At 38.0% G+C, this 14,088-nt stretch overlaps 1 protein-coding gene across 1 annotated transcript; it reads left to right on the forward strand.

The window, feature by feature from the left end:
* Positions 1-4,791: 4,791 nt before the first annotated feature.
* LOC132169032 (uncharacterized) lies at positions 4,792-5,430 on the forward strand. The gene is made up of 2 exons (XM_059580121.1): positions 4,792-4,875; positions 4,990-5,430. Exons 1-2 carry the CDS (start codon positions 4,792-4,794, stop codon positions 5,428-5,430), a joined length of 525 nt encoding a protein of 174 aa, XP_059436104.1.
* Positions 5,431-14,088: the final 8,658 nt, after the last annotated feature.

A 14,088-nucleotide genomic window follows, 5' to 3' on the forward strand; every position in this document is an offset into this window, starting at 1 on the left:
AGCCTCACTCGCTTCACCACAAGATGCTGGTACTAGAGGTACCCGGGGCATATGGGAGCAGCTCTTGTTCCATTGGCGAATGCCAAATATGGGAGTAGTAGTGACTGGCTCATCAGCTGCGGTGCCCTTGATGCCCTTTTTCCGAAGAATGTACGTGATTAGGTATGGGAAAGGCAACCCCCATGAGTGAGTGGACTCCACTCCTCCAATGTACACTCCATTCCAAAATTTATGAATTTGGTTCCAAATGATGTTAGGAATGGAGTACCATGCATCTTTGTGGAAAGCGTAGAGGGTCTGGAGAAATTGATCACGCCTTTGAGTTTTGTGTCCCAAGGGGAAGGCATTACGGTGCAATACGGAGTCCACAAACCAAAGCCGTTGAGCTAACTTGGATCGGCTGCCGGCATTATGATGGGCATTGGCATATTTCCCTCGGCGCATGTCCTCAATGATTTCCGCCACATAGTATCGGAGAGGTTGCTCGGCAAGATGTGCGGTTTCTGGAGGATTCTCATCATTGCATTGAAGGGCAGCGGCAATGTCGGCCCGTGTCACGTCAACAACTTGGCCTTGCACCTTGGAAGAGAGGACTGCCAGCCTGTCACAATCATGGGATAGGCAGGCATAGAACTCGATCACCAGCTTCTGGTAAGCAGTGGAGGTGACCAGCTTGAAAAGTTTCTTGAGCCCCCTTTGCTTGAACTCGACGACCGCCCATTGAGTCGCCTCATGGTTTTGAAAGTCTTCGCGAATGGTGAAGGTGGTCTCAAACAGCAGCTCTCACTCTTCAAAAGTAGGCGGGGGAGAAATAGCTTGGGCATCGGACCCCCGGGAGGATGAAGCACAGTTTCTTGGCATTTTGTGCTTGATTGGGCACTTTTGTCGAACATCTGGTGTGCGTTGGAGATAGCCAAACTTGCAACACAAGCCAACACTGCTCAAAACCCCCTGCAAAGAAAAGAAATTTCCAACATAGAAGCAATATGGGTGGATGAACACCCACAATTGCAAAAAGATTAAGAAAAATTGGAGGTTGGGGGAGTGATCGGAGATGTGCTGTTGATGGGAATTGGGAATGGGTTGTGTGGTTATGGTGGTGGCCGGAGGGTAGAATGGGGCCGTACAAGTGCAAATGTGGTGTGGTGGTGGTGGTTCAAGGCCGGTGACGGTGAGGGAAAATGGTGGTGCTCCGGTGACGTTTGAGTTCAGGTGATGGGGACTTGTACAGCAAAGGAAAGTGTGAGGGAGAATAGGGGGAAAGTGACCTAAAGTAGGTCACGTGCCTTGCTATTTGAGTGCGCTCGATCGCATTCGGCCAAGGATGTGTGTGTGTGGGTGATGTGTGCTCGATCGCACTAACAGAATGCAATGAAACCACAAGTAGAGACCTGCGCTTGATCGCACGCAAGTTGCGATCGATCGCAGTAACAGAATGTAAAAAGAAATGACAAAAGACTTGAAACACTAAAACATCAAAGTAAAATAAAACACAAAGGGAACCTAAAACAAAATATAAGTAAAATAAAAGAAAACAAAAAAGATATGCTATGGGGTGCCTCCCATAAGCGCTAAGTTTAACGTCTTCAGCCAGACAATGGTACTTTAAACTTGAAGCACCAATCTTTCCTTTTCTTGCACCAAAGGGAATGGATCTTTTCTGTTGCAAGATGCTTCTGAGTGTCTATAGATCGGGGAGGACCACTTTGAGTTTTCTCCAACAGTTTCTCAGGGAGGGAATCATGAACTGGATAATACTCAAGGAATTCATCTATCTTGATGTCCTCAATTTGCTCATCACATAGCCCCAACACACTTCTCTCTTGGATTCTTAGTAATTCGGGAATAGGATCTGATGTTGAAGAAGTCTCAGTGCTCTCTTCTTTTTCCCAATGTAGCTCCTCTAGAACCTCAGTTTGCTCATCTTCTTTTTCCACCTTGTTGTTCTTAGGAGTGGAATCCAATAAGGCCTCAGCTCACTTACGTATCATGTCAAGGTCCAGATCAAATTCATATTGAGCAAAGTGCTCTTCCAATGGATCCTCCAGACTTGGCTCACTAAACATCTTAGCTTGCTTGACGAACTTGTCAAGATCCAAGTCAAACTCAAATTGATCAAAACGCTCATTCAATGGATCCTCAAGACTTGGCTCATTAGAAGTCTCAGCATGCTCAAGTAGCTTGTCCAGGTCTAGGTCACCTCCAAATTCATCAAAGCACTCTCCCAAAGGATCCTTAAGACCTGGCTCATTAGAAGTTTCAGCATGCTCAAGTAGCTTGTCCAGGTCTAGGTCGCCTCCAATTTGATCAAAACACTCTCCCATTGGATACTCAAGACTTGGCTCACAAAAACTCTCCGCAACAGTTTCTTGTAGACTAGCATGGGCTTCTTCTAACGCATAATTCTTCGGAGGAGGTGTCTCTTCTTGGTATTGTTGAGGTGGAGAGGAATATGAATAGTCATATATGGGAGATGGTTCCTCTTCACGAACTATTATCTTGAAAATAGATTGCTTCAGACTGGGACTAAGACATGAATATGATTGACCATAGAACTGTGGAGATGACTCATTTTCATGAAGTTGTGGTACTTGAATTCCAAGAGCTTAAGCTTGCCATGAGAGATTGGATTGTTGGCTCCATGTTGGGTTACATGAATTAAAATAGCGGTCGTTCCCCGGTCTAGAGAACGATGTGTCCTTATGCCCAAAAATTTTATTTGAAATCTGCCTTATTGAAGGACATTCTCTAATATGGTGATAAGGGTTGTGGCATAAAGAACATGGGCCACGGGGTGTTGGAACGCCTCCCTACATGTGTGAAAAAAAAATAAAACAACAAAAAGTTAAAATAAAAAGGAAAATAAAAACGAAATTTAAAAAGAAAACTTACTAATATGCAGATTCGATTGACCCTGCATGAAACAAAAGAAAAATCAGATCCATAGTTAGTGCAGTACTGTGCTGCTCTCTGGATGTGCGATCGATTGCCTTGGTTGGGCGCTCGAGCGCACCTCCAGAGGCAAAACAGGAACTGCGGAAAAAACTAGAAAAATAGAAAAATTTAAAAGAAAAAAAAATTAAAGGAAAAAAAAATTCCAAACAAAATCCAACAATCCCCGGCAACGGTGCCAAAAACTTGTTGTGCCAAATACTACTTAAATTAATAAATAATATTTAGTACGTTTTAACTCACAAGTGCACAAGATCAAACAATATTATAGTGCAGCAAGTACGAGGTCGATCTCACGGAGATTGTTGATTTGATTTAAAATTAATTAAAAATATCAACTTGTCACTGAATTGATATTGTGAAAAAGGAAATAAAAAGATAAATGAAAAAGGTAAAGACATGGCTTTGATATCCACCATTAATTATATTTAGATAATATGTCAATATGCCAATATTTTGATCATGTTATAAATATTTAATGTTTGTCAACCTAAGGGCATTGATGTCTACTCCTTAAGCTATTGATTTTCCTAAGCAACGAATTAGGCATGAGTGTCTACTCTAATTCTTTTCTTTCCTAAAGGATTTAGCATGGATGTCTACTAAGTTGTTCTTTAAGAAAGCATAAATCTATGGAAATCGACAAACACATGAGGCCTAGGGCATGAGTGTCTACTCCCGGTTCCCCATGTTGATTAACCCAAGAATTCGGTGTGGATATCTTTTGTTACTTTTATTAAACCCATGACCCGGTCATCTAAATTGATTTAATTAACTAGTCCATACCATATGCATATAATGGTCAGTCATATACATATGAGGAATTAATGAAAACGGGAATTAATCATGTTAAATATCACAACATGATCATCACAAAGGCGCCAATATTGAAATATTAAATAAGAATAACTAGGGTTTCAATCTAGCCCTCCTAAAGAGTTAGTTACACATAATGAAAATAAAACTAAAAATAAAAGGGAAAGAAAGAACCGAACGGTAGCCTCCAATTCCTCCCCCCAAAGTTGTGCCTCTTCCAAGGATGATTATTCTTGAGGTTTAAAGGTCTATTTATAGGCTCTAGAAGTCCTTGACAAACTAGTAAACTCAGGAATTTCGTAGGGTTTTAATCCTATTACAATTGGGAGTTGGGAAACCCTAATATGGAAATAGTAGCATTCTGGCCGCAGCTTTGATGTGGCACCAGCGCGGGGGTGCACTCGATCGCAACCCGCATGCGCTTGATCGTAGGTCTGTGATCGATCCTGTGTGTGTGGCGCTTGATCGTAGATGGCCGTTTCATGCTTTATCTTCTCAGGTAGTGTGCTCAATCGCAGGGAACCTGCGATCAATCGCACTGTCAGGGGCTCAAACTTTTCTCATTTTCTCTCATTTGAGCCCAAATCTTCCACATTTACTTCATTTTCTTCTAAAAGCCTACAAAAACAAGGAAAACACAAAAAGGAACTAAAATGGTATGAATTAACTAAAACTAAAGGATTAAAACATGTAAGTTAAAGGCTAAAAATATGAATATTTTAGCACTTAACATTGCATCAATGTCCCCAGAGGCAGATGGTAAACTTGATCGAACCCGAGCCAGAGGAAGGGTCCGAGAATGGAGATATTAATACACCTGAGTATGAGGAAGAGGAGTTGGCTGACGCTGATGAGGGAATCCCACTTTCCTGATCCTTAGTAATTCAACGTTTACTCTTGACCCCGAGGCAAGAGGATCAATCTCAAAGGCACAAGATTTTTCGTACTTGCTACACAGTCAATCAGAGGGTATGTGATGTGATTATTGATGGTGGTAGCGGGGAGAACGTAGTGTCTAAGGAGATGGTTTCAAAGTTGGGTTTGAAAACTGAGAAGCACCCAACTCCATATAAGATCGGATGGATCAAGCGGGGAACTGAGACACTAGTAACCGAGAGATGTCGTTTCACATTTTCGATCGGTAAGCATTACTTGGATTCAATTTTGTGTGATGTTGTGGAGATGGATGCATGCCACTTAATCCTGGGAAGATCGTAGCAGTTTGACGTGGATGCCCAGCAGCAAGGAAGAGCCAATGTCTACACTATCTTTAGGGATGGTCGGAAGATAACATTTCAACCCTTACAAGAAGTCGAAAATTCTACTCATTCCAAGGGAAAGCCGGTCCTCCTATCCACTGGATCAAAATATATAGAAGAAGTTAAGGAGGCCCAAGACATCATAGCATTGGTGACCGAGGGAACCCCGGGCTCCATCTCACAAGAAGTTCCCGAGATAATGCGACTGATGTTAGAAGAATTTCAAGACATCATGTCTAAAGAGATGCCCGAAGGACTGCCGCCCATGAGAGATATCCTGCACTATATTGACTTAGTGCCAGGAGCAAGTCTCTCGAACTTGCCACATTATCGAATGAGCCTAAAGGAGAATGCTATTTTGCAAGAGCATGTAGAGGGGTTAATTCGGAAGGGACACTTGTGAGAGAGTATGAGTCCATGCGCAGTACCGGCCTACTTGTTCCGAAGAAAGATGGGAGTTGGTGAATGTGCGTGGATAGCCGGGCAATAAACATGATCACAGTCAAGTATCGGTTTCCTATTCCCCGAATAGGTGATATGTTTGATATGCTATCTAGGGCTAAGATTTTTTCGAAGATTGACTTGAGGAGTAGATATCACCAAATCTATATACGACTGGGAGATGAATGGAAAACTGCGTTCAAGACTAAAGAGGGGTTTTATGAGTGGATGGTGATGCCTTTCGGCCTTTCGAATGCACCAAGTACTTTCATGCGACTCATGAATCAGGTACTGAAACCTTTTATCGGAAAATTTGTCATTGTCTATTTCGATGATATTCTTATCTATAGTCGCAACCCGGTGGATCACATGGATCATGTGAGGAAAGTGTTGGAGGTCCTCCGTGAAAATAAGTTGTTTATCAACCTAAGGAAGTGTAGTTTCATGATGGATCAGTTACTCTTCTTTGGATTTGTAGTCGGTGCCAATGGAATCCGAGTGGATGAAGAGAATGTGAGAGCAATCCAAGAATGGCCCATGCCCAAGTCAGTCGGAGAAGTAAGAAGTTTCCATGGGTTAGCAACTTTCTATAAAAGGTTCGTTCGAAATTTTAGCAGTATTGTAGCACCGATCACCGAGTGTATGAAGAAAGGAAAATTCAATTGGGGTGACGAAGCCGAGCGAAGTTTCTCAATTATCAAAGAAAAGCTATGCACAACACCTGTACTTGCCTTACCTGACTTTGACAAGCTGTTTGAAGTAAAATATGATGCATCAATTGTCGGGATAGGAGCTATGTTATCTCAAGAAGGGAAGCCTATAGAATTTTTTAGTGAAAAGCTCGGAGAAGCAAGACAAAAGTCGTCAACATATGAGTTGGAGCTTTATGCTGTCTTGAGAGCCCTCAAGGTGTGGGAGCACTACCTGATCCAACGAGAGTTTGTCCTCTATACCGACCATCAAGCATTAGAGTTCATCAATAGTCAAAAGAATATGAATCGGATGCATGCTCGGTGGGTTTCTTACATCCAACGGTTCACTTTTTCTCTCAAGCATAAGTTCGGAAAATTGAATCGTGTAGCTGACGCTTTAAGCCGCTGAGCTACCCTGCTGAGTGCTGATCACCATGAAAGCTTAAGTGACTGGATTCGAGTGCCTAAAGGAGTTATATGAGGAAGATGAAGATTTTGGTGAAACCTAGAAGCATTGCAAGGCGGAGCAACCAATTTCTGAGATACATATTCATGAGGGGTATTTATTTCATGGGAATCGGCTGTGCATTCTGAGGAATTCCTTACGGGAACAAATAATCCGGGAATTACATGCTGGAGGTTTGGGTGGTCATCTGGGAAGAGACAAGACTATTACTCTGGTAGAGGAGCAGTATTACTAGCCGCAACTGAAGAAAGAAGTAGGTAATTTTGTCCGACGATGCCAGACTTGTCAGGTCGCCAAGGGGCAAACCCAAAATATGGGATTATACATGCCTCTACCAATACCAGAAGAACCGTGGGAAGATGTATCCATGGATTTTGTATTGGGTCTCCCGAGAACCCAACAAGGATCAGATTCTATAATGGTAATTGTGGATAGATTTTCCTAAATGGCTCACTTTGTTGCTTGCAAGAAAACATCTGATGCTGTTCAAGTGGCTAATCTATACTTCCGAGAGGTGGTTCGATTGCATGGAGTCCCAAAGTCTATCACTTCTAACCGAGACACCAAGTTTTTGTCTCACTTTTGGCGAACATTATGGAGGCGGTTCGACACAGCATTGAACTTTAGTAGCACGAGCCATCCGCAGACGGACGGGTAGACAGAAGTTGTTAATCGAACTCTAGGTAATTTACTTCGATGTATTCCAGGTGCTAAATCGAAGCAGTGGGACCTGGCTTTAGCTCAGGTTGAGTTTGCCTACAATATCATGGTGAATCGATCTATTGGGAAGGCACCATTTGAAGTCGTCTATGGGAGAACTCCGAGACTTGCAATAGATCTACAGCTTTACCTAAGCTACCCGGTGCAAGTGTGGCAGCGGAGCATTTAGCAGAACGGGTGAAAGCTACCTAAGAGGGAGTTCGTCAGCATCTAGAAGAATCCTATGCTAAGTACAAGACGGTAGCAAACAAGGGTCAGCGATCGAAGATTTTTCAAGAAGGAGATCTTGTGATGGTGTATCTACGCAAGGGGCGACTGGCGACTAATACTTTTGGAAAGCTGAGGAATAAGAAGTATGGTCCATGCAAGATACTAAAAAGGATTAACGACAATGCATATGTCATCGATCTTCCAGAAGAAATGGCGATATCCTCAACATTCAACGTGGCAGACATTTTTGAATATTTTCCACCAGAGGAGTCAGAACTTAACTCGAGGACGAGTTCTTTTCAAGAATGGGAGACTGATGTAGGACATGTGTGTCCCCACCCCCAAGAATAAATAGTTTACTTTTAATCATTTCCTTACTAGGAGTATATTTACTTTTCCTATTAGAATTATGTTTACTTTCCCTACTAGGATTATGTTTACTTTTCTACTAATAGAGTGTTTGGGATTGCGATTTTAAAAACGCAAATTTTAAAATCGCAAAAAAATCTGCGATTTCCATAAGCTGATTAAAGGGTGCTTATTTGAAAAAGTGCGAATTTAAAACAAAATCACGATTTCTATTAAAAAGATATTTGGCGCAATAGTTACCTTTTTTAGAACGGGATTGAAAAAAATACCAAGAATACCCACCTAAAATATACTAAAACCCTTCTTTTCTCTTTTTTTTTTTTCTTCATCCTCTCTGTCTTGTTCATCCTTATTGGTAATTTAGTCATGAAACCGCAATTATATGTTAATGTTATCCAAACACTCAATTGATAAAAAAAATACTTTTTAGTATGTTTTACCAAACGCCTGTGCGATTTTAAAAAGTAACGATTTTAAAAACGCGATTGTTAAAAACGCAATTTTTAAAATCGCACTTATTGAAATCGTACTCCCAAACAGACCCTAAGATTAGATTTACTTTCTCTACTAGAATTATGTTTACTTTCCCTACTAGGATTATGTTTACTTTTCTACTAAGATTAGATTTACTTTCTCTACTAGAAGTAGGTTTACTTTTTCTCTAAGGATTTCTCTTCTATAAATAGGCTAGCCTATTATGTAAAACACAATCATTTGAATTATTATCAAATCAGAGAATTCTTTCTCAAATACTCTGCGGAGTTTTATTTTTCTTTTAGCCTGCGGGATTGTTTTATCTTTTGGGTAGAAGACGAAGACGCTTCTCCTTGCAGAATCAAAGACACTGCTCTTTAATTAGTTACCTTCCGCTACGTCACATATGAAATATGAAATAGCTTAAGCCTTATTTTTGTCACTGCTCAATTATTTGTACAATGTTATTTTTGTGAATGATTGTGTCACTTTCTATAAATGATACAAAGTGGGACCACTGCATAGGCTAAGTTTTGTTGGCAATTTACTTACTAAGGCTTTGTTTGTTTCGATGTAAAATGTTTTCCATCAGAAAATATTTTTAGCATAAAGCAATTTCCTAAAAAATGACTTACTGGAAAACATTATTTTACGATGTTTGGCACGTAAAGGGAAACCACAAATTATATATATATATATATATTCAATTATATTAAACTCTAAATTACGAAAATGTCCCGATTAGGTCTTAGAGGTGTCCTAATCGAGTCTCACCGGGACGTGACCAAGACCCTTGTTGTGCAAATTTATTCAACTCCTAAATGCACGAATCGTTTGTAATATAATGTTTTACAAGTGTGAGGTAGATTCCACAGAGAATTGTATTCTTGAAAGAGCAATTTAAATCTAAACTAATTAAATCATAATCTAGTTCCAAAAGGGTTTTGATTTTGGTTTTAAAAATTAAAAAACAATCATAAACTAATTAAAATAAATTAAGAGATAAAATACTAAGGTTTGAGAATTCACACTCATCAAATCATAACAACATACTTCCATGTTTGTCAATATCAATCTGAAGTTCTCACAATTAAAATCTTAGATATGTTTTACTATGCTTCAAACAATTAATCAAAATCATCCCATGTATCCATTCATTGCACAAATCACAAGAGGAATCCAATATTAATTAAATCATCAAATGTATCCGTAAATCATAAAAGATATCCAATCTTAATTGCAACACCAAATGTATCAGTAGAACAAATCACAAGGGATATCCAATTATTGAAGAAATAAAATCAAGCAATCAATTATGTGAAATTATCCTAAATCATCAAGTGTATCCTTGAATCACAAAAGATATCCAAGAATCACTCCACACATTGAAAAAAAGTAAAACAATTGAAATAGTAAACCCAATAAAATCAGATAAATAAATACTTACATGAAAGTATTGATGTTCTTCATCGGTGAGGCTTCATCGCCAACCTTAGTTGGGAATTTAGCTTCACATAAAAATAAAACCTAAATCTAAAGAAAACCTAAACTAAAAAGAGAAAAATTGTAGAATTTTGCTCCCTAGAATTCTATATATTTTCTTGAATGCAAAGAGGTCTATTTATAGGCTTAGAAACGTCCTAAAAGCCATATTAAACCTAGATAATTCGAAGGTCTGTCTCCCAATCAAAATAAAAGTCTGAAATCAGACTAGGATTCGTCCAGATTTGTGTTCTTTAATTGCAGGAAAATTTTGGCATAGTAATCATCCGAATTAGGAAAATCTTATTTCACAGTGAACTGTATTACTTTGAGTTAGCTTTCCAATGCCGCATGAATCATTTCAATCCGATATTTGAGCAGAAAGTTATGATCAAAATACTAAGACGTGTGCAGAATCTGAATTTGAATCCAATCTAAAATTTTATCCAGTTTGAACTTTAATCCAATCTGATCTTTAATCTGATTTAACATTTTCTTGGATTTGGTTAGACTTAACCACATCATCTACGTCTTTTCAAAGTATGCTTTCTTCCAAACTTTGCATTTTTCCTTTTAAAGTTGTAGTTTTTCTTTAATGACCTACAAAACATTAAAAACACAAAACTAACACAAAATATTAAATAACGACACAGCTAAATGATTAACTAATGTAAATAAAGGGGTCTAAATATGCAATATTTGGCATGTATCAACCCCACTCAAATTTTCTCGGGCCCGCTCGAGACTTGCCTAGGACCCCACTGAGCCCTTATCGGGACCCCGCTAGGACCCAACTGGGAATAGACCGGGACCCAATCAGGACCATGACGGGACCCCGCCGAAACCCAACCGAGACCAGACCGGTACCCAACCGGGACATTTTTGTAATTTGAAGTTTAATATGATTGAATGAATATATATATTATTTTCCAAGAAATCATTTTTCAAGAAAATATTCTCAAGGTCTCGATCATGTCTCGGGCAGGTCCAATGATGTCCTAATCAGGTTTGTCGATTTGAGAATAAGATTTTCAAACTCGAAAAATTGTTTACGGTTTTCAAAAATATAAACCAATTTTTGAAAATTAAAGAGAATTTTTGGTGAAACGGAAAATATTTTTGTTGACTATTATTTTACATCGCACTAAACACCCAAAAATATGAAAAATATTTTCTTGAAATCATTTACACCAAAAGAAATGGAGCCTAAGTGGTGAATGTACATGATTTCCACTCGTAAAACAATGTTTTACAGATTAGCCAGCGATAATACTCAAAGAGAAGGTCAAAGGTAGTTACAAGATTACAAAGCCCACCCTAGGGAAATTAATCCTCTCCATTTCAAAATCTCTTCATTTCCTCTAGTTAGTGCACTTAGAAGGGCAAAATTGTCTAAATTTTTTTGAGGTTAAAATTTTTGGACAACACTACCCTTCTAAATGCACTAACTCAATGAAACATAAGGGATTTGAAATGGAGAAGATCATTTTTCCCGCCCTATAGCAATGTTATATAGATATAAAGTTGATAGTTTACAAATGTATTGGTTTGTATACTTGAGTAACAAAAGTAAAGTTGTAATGCATACATCTATAAGGCCGCACATTGACTGGATATCATTGTGTTACAGGCCTTTTCATATTAGGCTAGTCGTATTAGTTTTATGTATAAGGTTTATATTATGTTAGCATAAGTTGGCTAACCCTAATGCCTATCCAACGTAGCCGTATCAGGGTTATAATATTATTTCAATAAGAGTTTTTGTCCGACTCAGCCCTAATTCTCTTATGTAATATATAATGAATCATCTATTTAAAGTGGTTATACTAAGAATAAAGACACGAAAAGAATTAATCTCAAACCTTGTGTTTGAAAGGTATAAGTTCTCTTAGAATATAAGATATAGGTTTCTTTAAAACCTAATTTATCCCGTTGCAAGCTCTAGCGAGTTGGGTTGGTACCTAAATTTATCAATTGCTCGCAAGATGTCGATTTCAATCACAATTTGTTGTTCTTGGTCTCTGGACCAATTTGGTCTGTTTCCAGTTGTTATCTTCTGTACTTGCACTGTTTCTTCTATGGACTTGGAACTGCATTGGGATTCCCCCTACCATTGGTTTTTGTCTTCGTATGCTGTTCTCAGTGTTTTCTTTGCTTTTCTTGTTTGGTGTTTTCCTTGTATCCAAACAAGTGAAAAGAAAGCCTATACCCTCTCCTTTCCTTTTTCTCTAGGCTCCTAATCATAGTGCAAAGATGAATCACGACCAAGATAATTCATGATGTTGACTAGGATCATGGACTCACACACTTTGATTAAAAGTGATATCATATTCACATCCGTTAATAGTATTATTCGTTCATTAAGATTTGAAAAATAATCATCTATATGAAAATATACAAAATAGAGTTACTAAACCAAATCATTGAGAATATTTTCAATATTTTGCCCAACTATGCTCGAGTACGCCAAATATCTGAGTATTCAAGGGATAGGATTGAAGAAATAATGAAAGAAAGTGAAGTAAATTGAAGGAAACAGTATACTAAATAGGGTTTTCTGAAGGCAGAAAATGAAATTATTAGGGTTGTTTTGGGAGAAATTGGTGTCTACGAGAAGGGATTGATGGGGTGCTGGAAGACAGAAGTTTCCAAAAACAATCACTTTTTGCTTCCAAAAACGATGAAGTGGAGATAATGTTCATATCATAAGTGGTAATTATGGGTATCTCTCCCTTTCTCCTATATTGAACCTTTGTGCATATTTTGTTGTCTTTTGAGAATGAAAAGGCATAAATTCAGAGTTGCAAACTACTACCACAATTTCCAACGCCGCTTCTAAAAAGAAATATCTCTACCACCTAGTGATAGCCTATAAAATGATGCAGAAAGGCAAGATTGAAAAAAGTAATAGCAAATAGAAGAAACTTCACAAAATTTCAACAACAAACTTCACAAAATTTCAACAACTTCACGCGTTTTAAAAATACCTCCAAAGTTCAAAAACAGAGTATTGAACTTTCAATTTCTTTAAATTACTCAATTTCATTAGAATTTTATGTTAAATCATTTCAAAAATTCTAAAATGCCCCTATTTTTTATTATAAAAAATTGTAAAGATTCATGCGTTTATTTTTTTTATATATATAAAAGCATCTTTGCAATTTTTATTTTTATTTTTTTATATAAAAAAATATGGATATTTTGAGAATTTTGACAAGATTTAATAGAAAAATTATAACGGAATTGGGTAATTAAAAAAAAATTGAAAATTTGATACCCTTAATTAAGAGTTTTTAAAGTGGAAGTTCATGGAGATTTTCTGAAGTTTTCCCTAATAAATATTTTGTGTTCCTGCTGCATAAACAAAATCTCAACTGATTACTGAAATGCAAAAGCAATCCATGTTTGATTAAGAAGGCAAAAAAACAGAAAAACAAAAACAAATCCTTGCTATTCGTAAATGGATTGGCACCCACCTTGTGTGAATTGCATAGGAACTAATGTCCAGAATCAATCAAAGAAGATACACGTCGAATTCTCAGGCTCATTAAGCAACAGAATACCATACAACATTAGTATATCCAATGAGTCAACTAAATGCACAAGTCAGACAGCAAGAAGCCAGGTTGTCCAGAAAAGTTTAATACAAGTAATGTCAAGGTTTAATTAGCTCATGAATGAAAACTGACAATTTCAGAAAAGCAAAATGTGTATTATTTCTAAATAAAAATCTAAGCAACAAATTCTGGTGTTCAAGTTCTACCTGCTACAATTTCTTCAGGGAGTTAGTATTAGACCGGTGCGGCTTCAATGTTGATCCGTATTTTCTACCGACAGATCTGCTAATTCAAAGAGCCTCCTGCAAGGACAAGAATTCAAACCTTGGCTTTGCGCCACGAATACTGCAGAACCAAACTCTTTAAAATCAAACTCTTTAAATCCAGTTTTGATTGCAGATGCAACTTGCAGATTGAACTTGGGAGACAAGGAGAAAGAGGACGCTTGAGGTATGTAAACTTCGAAGAAGTCGTCTGGTGAGGACATGAGTGACATCTTCCACTTCATTCTTCTGTCTCCAATTCTGAAGTTCAAACCAAAAGTTGGCCTCATTGATTTCTGCAAGATGAAACCTATCCAGCAACGTAATTAAGGGGAGAAAACATATAAAGATGATCCTACATATTAAAAATCTAATAAGATAATTTAA

The sequence above is a fragment of the Corylus avellana genome, chromosome ca2 (assembly GCF_901000735.1).
Source record: "Corylus avellana chromosome ca2, CavTom2PMs-1.0".
Lineage (NCBI taxonomy): Eukaryota > Viridiplantae > Streptophyta > Magnoliopsida > Fagales > Betulaceae > Corylus > Corylus avellana.

Coding starts and splice junctions, on each gene's coding strand:
- LOC132169032 (XM_059580121.1), top strand. CDS start 4,792: ATGGTTTCAAAGTTGGGTTTGAAAACTGAGAAGCACCCAACTCCATAT. Junction 4,876..4,989: donor AGCGGGGAACTGAGACACTA/GTAACCGAGAGA, acceptor AGATCGTAGCAG/TTTGACGTGGATGCCCAGCA.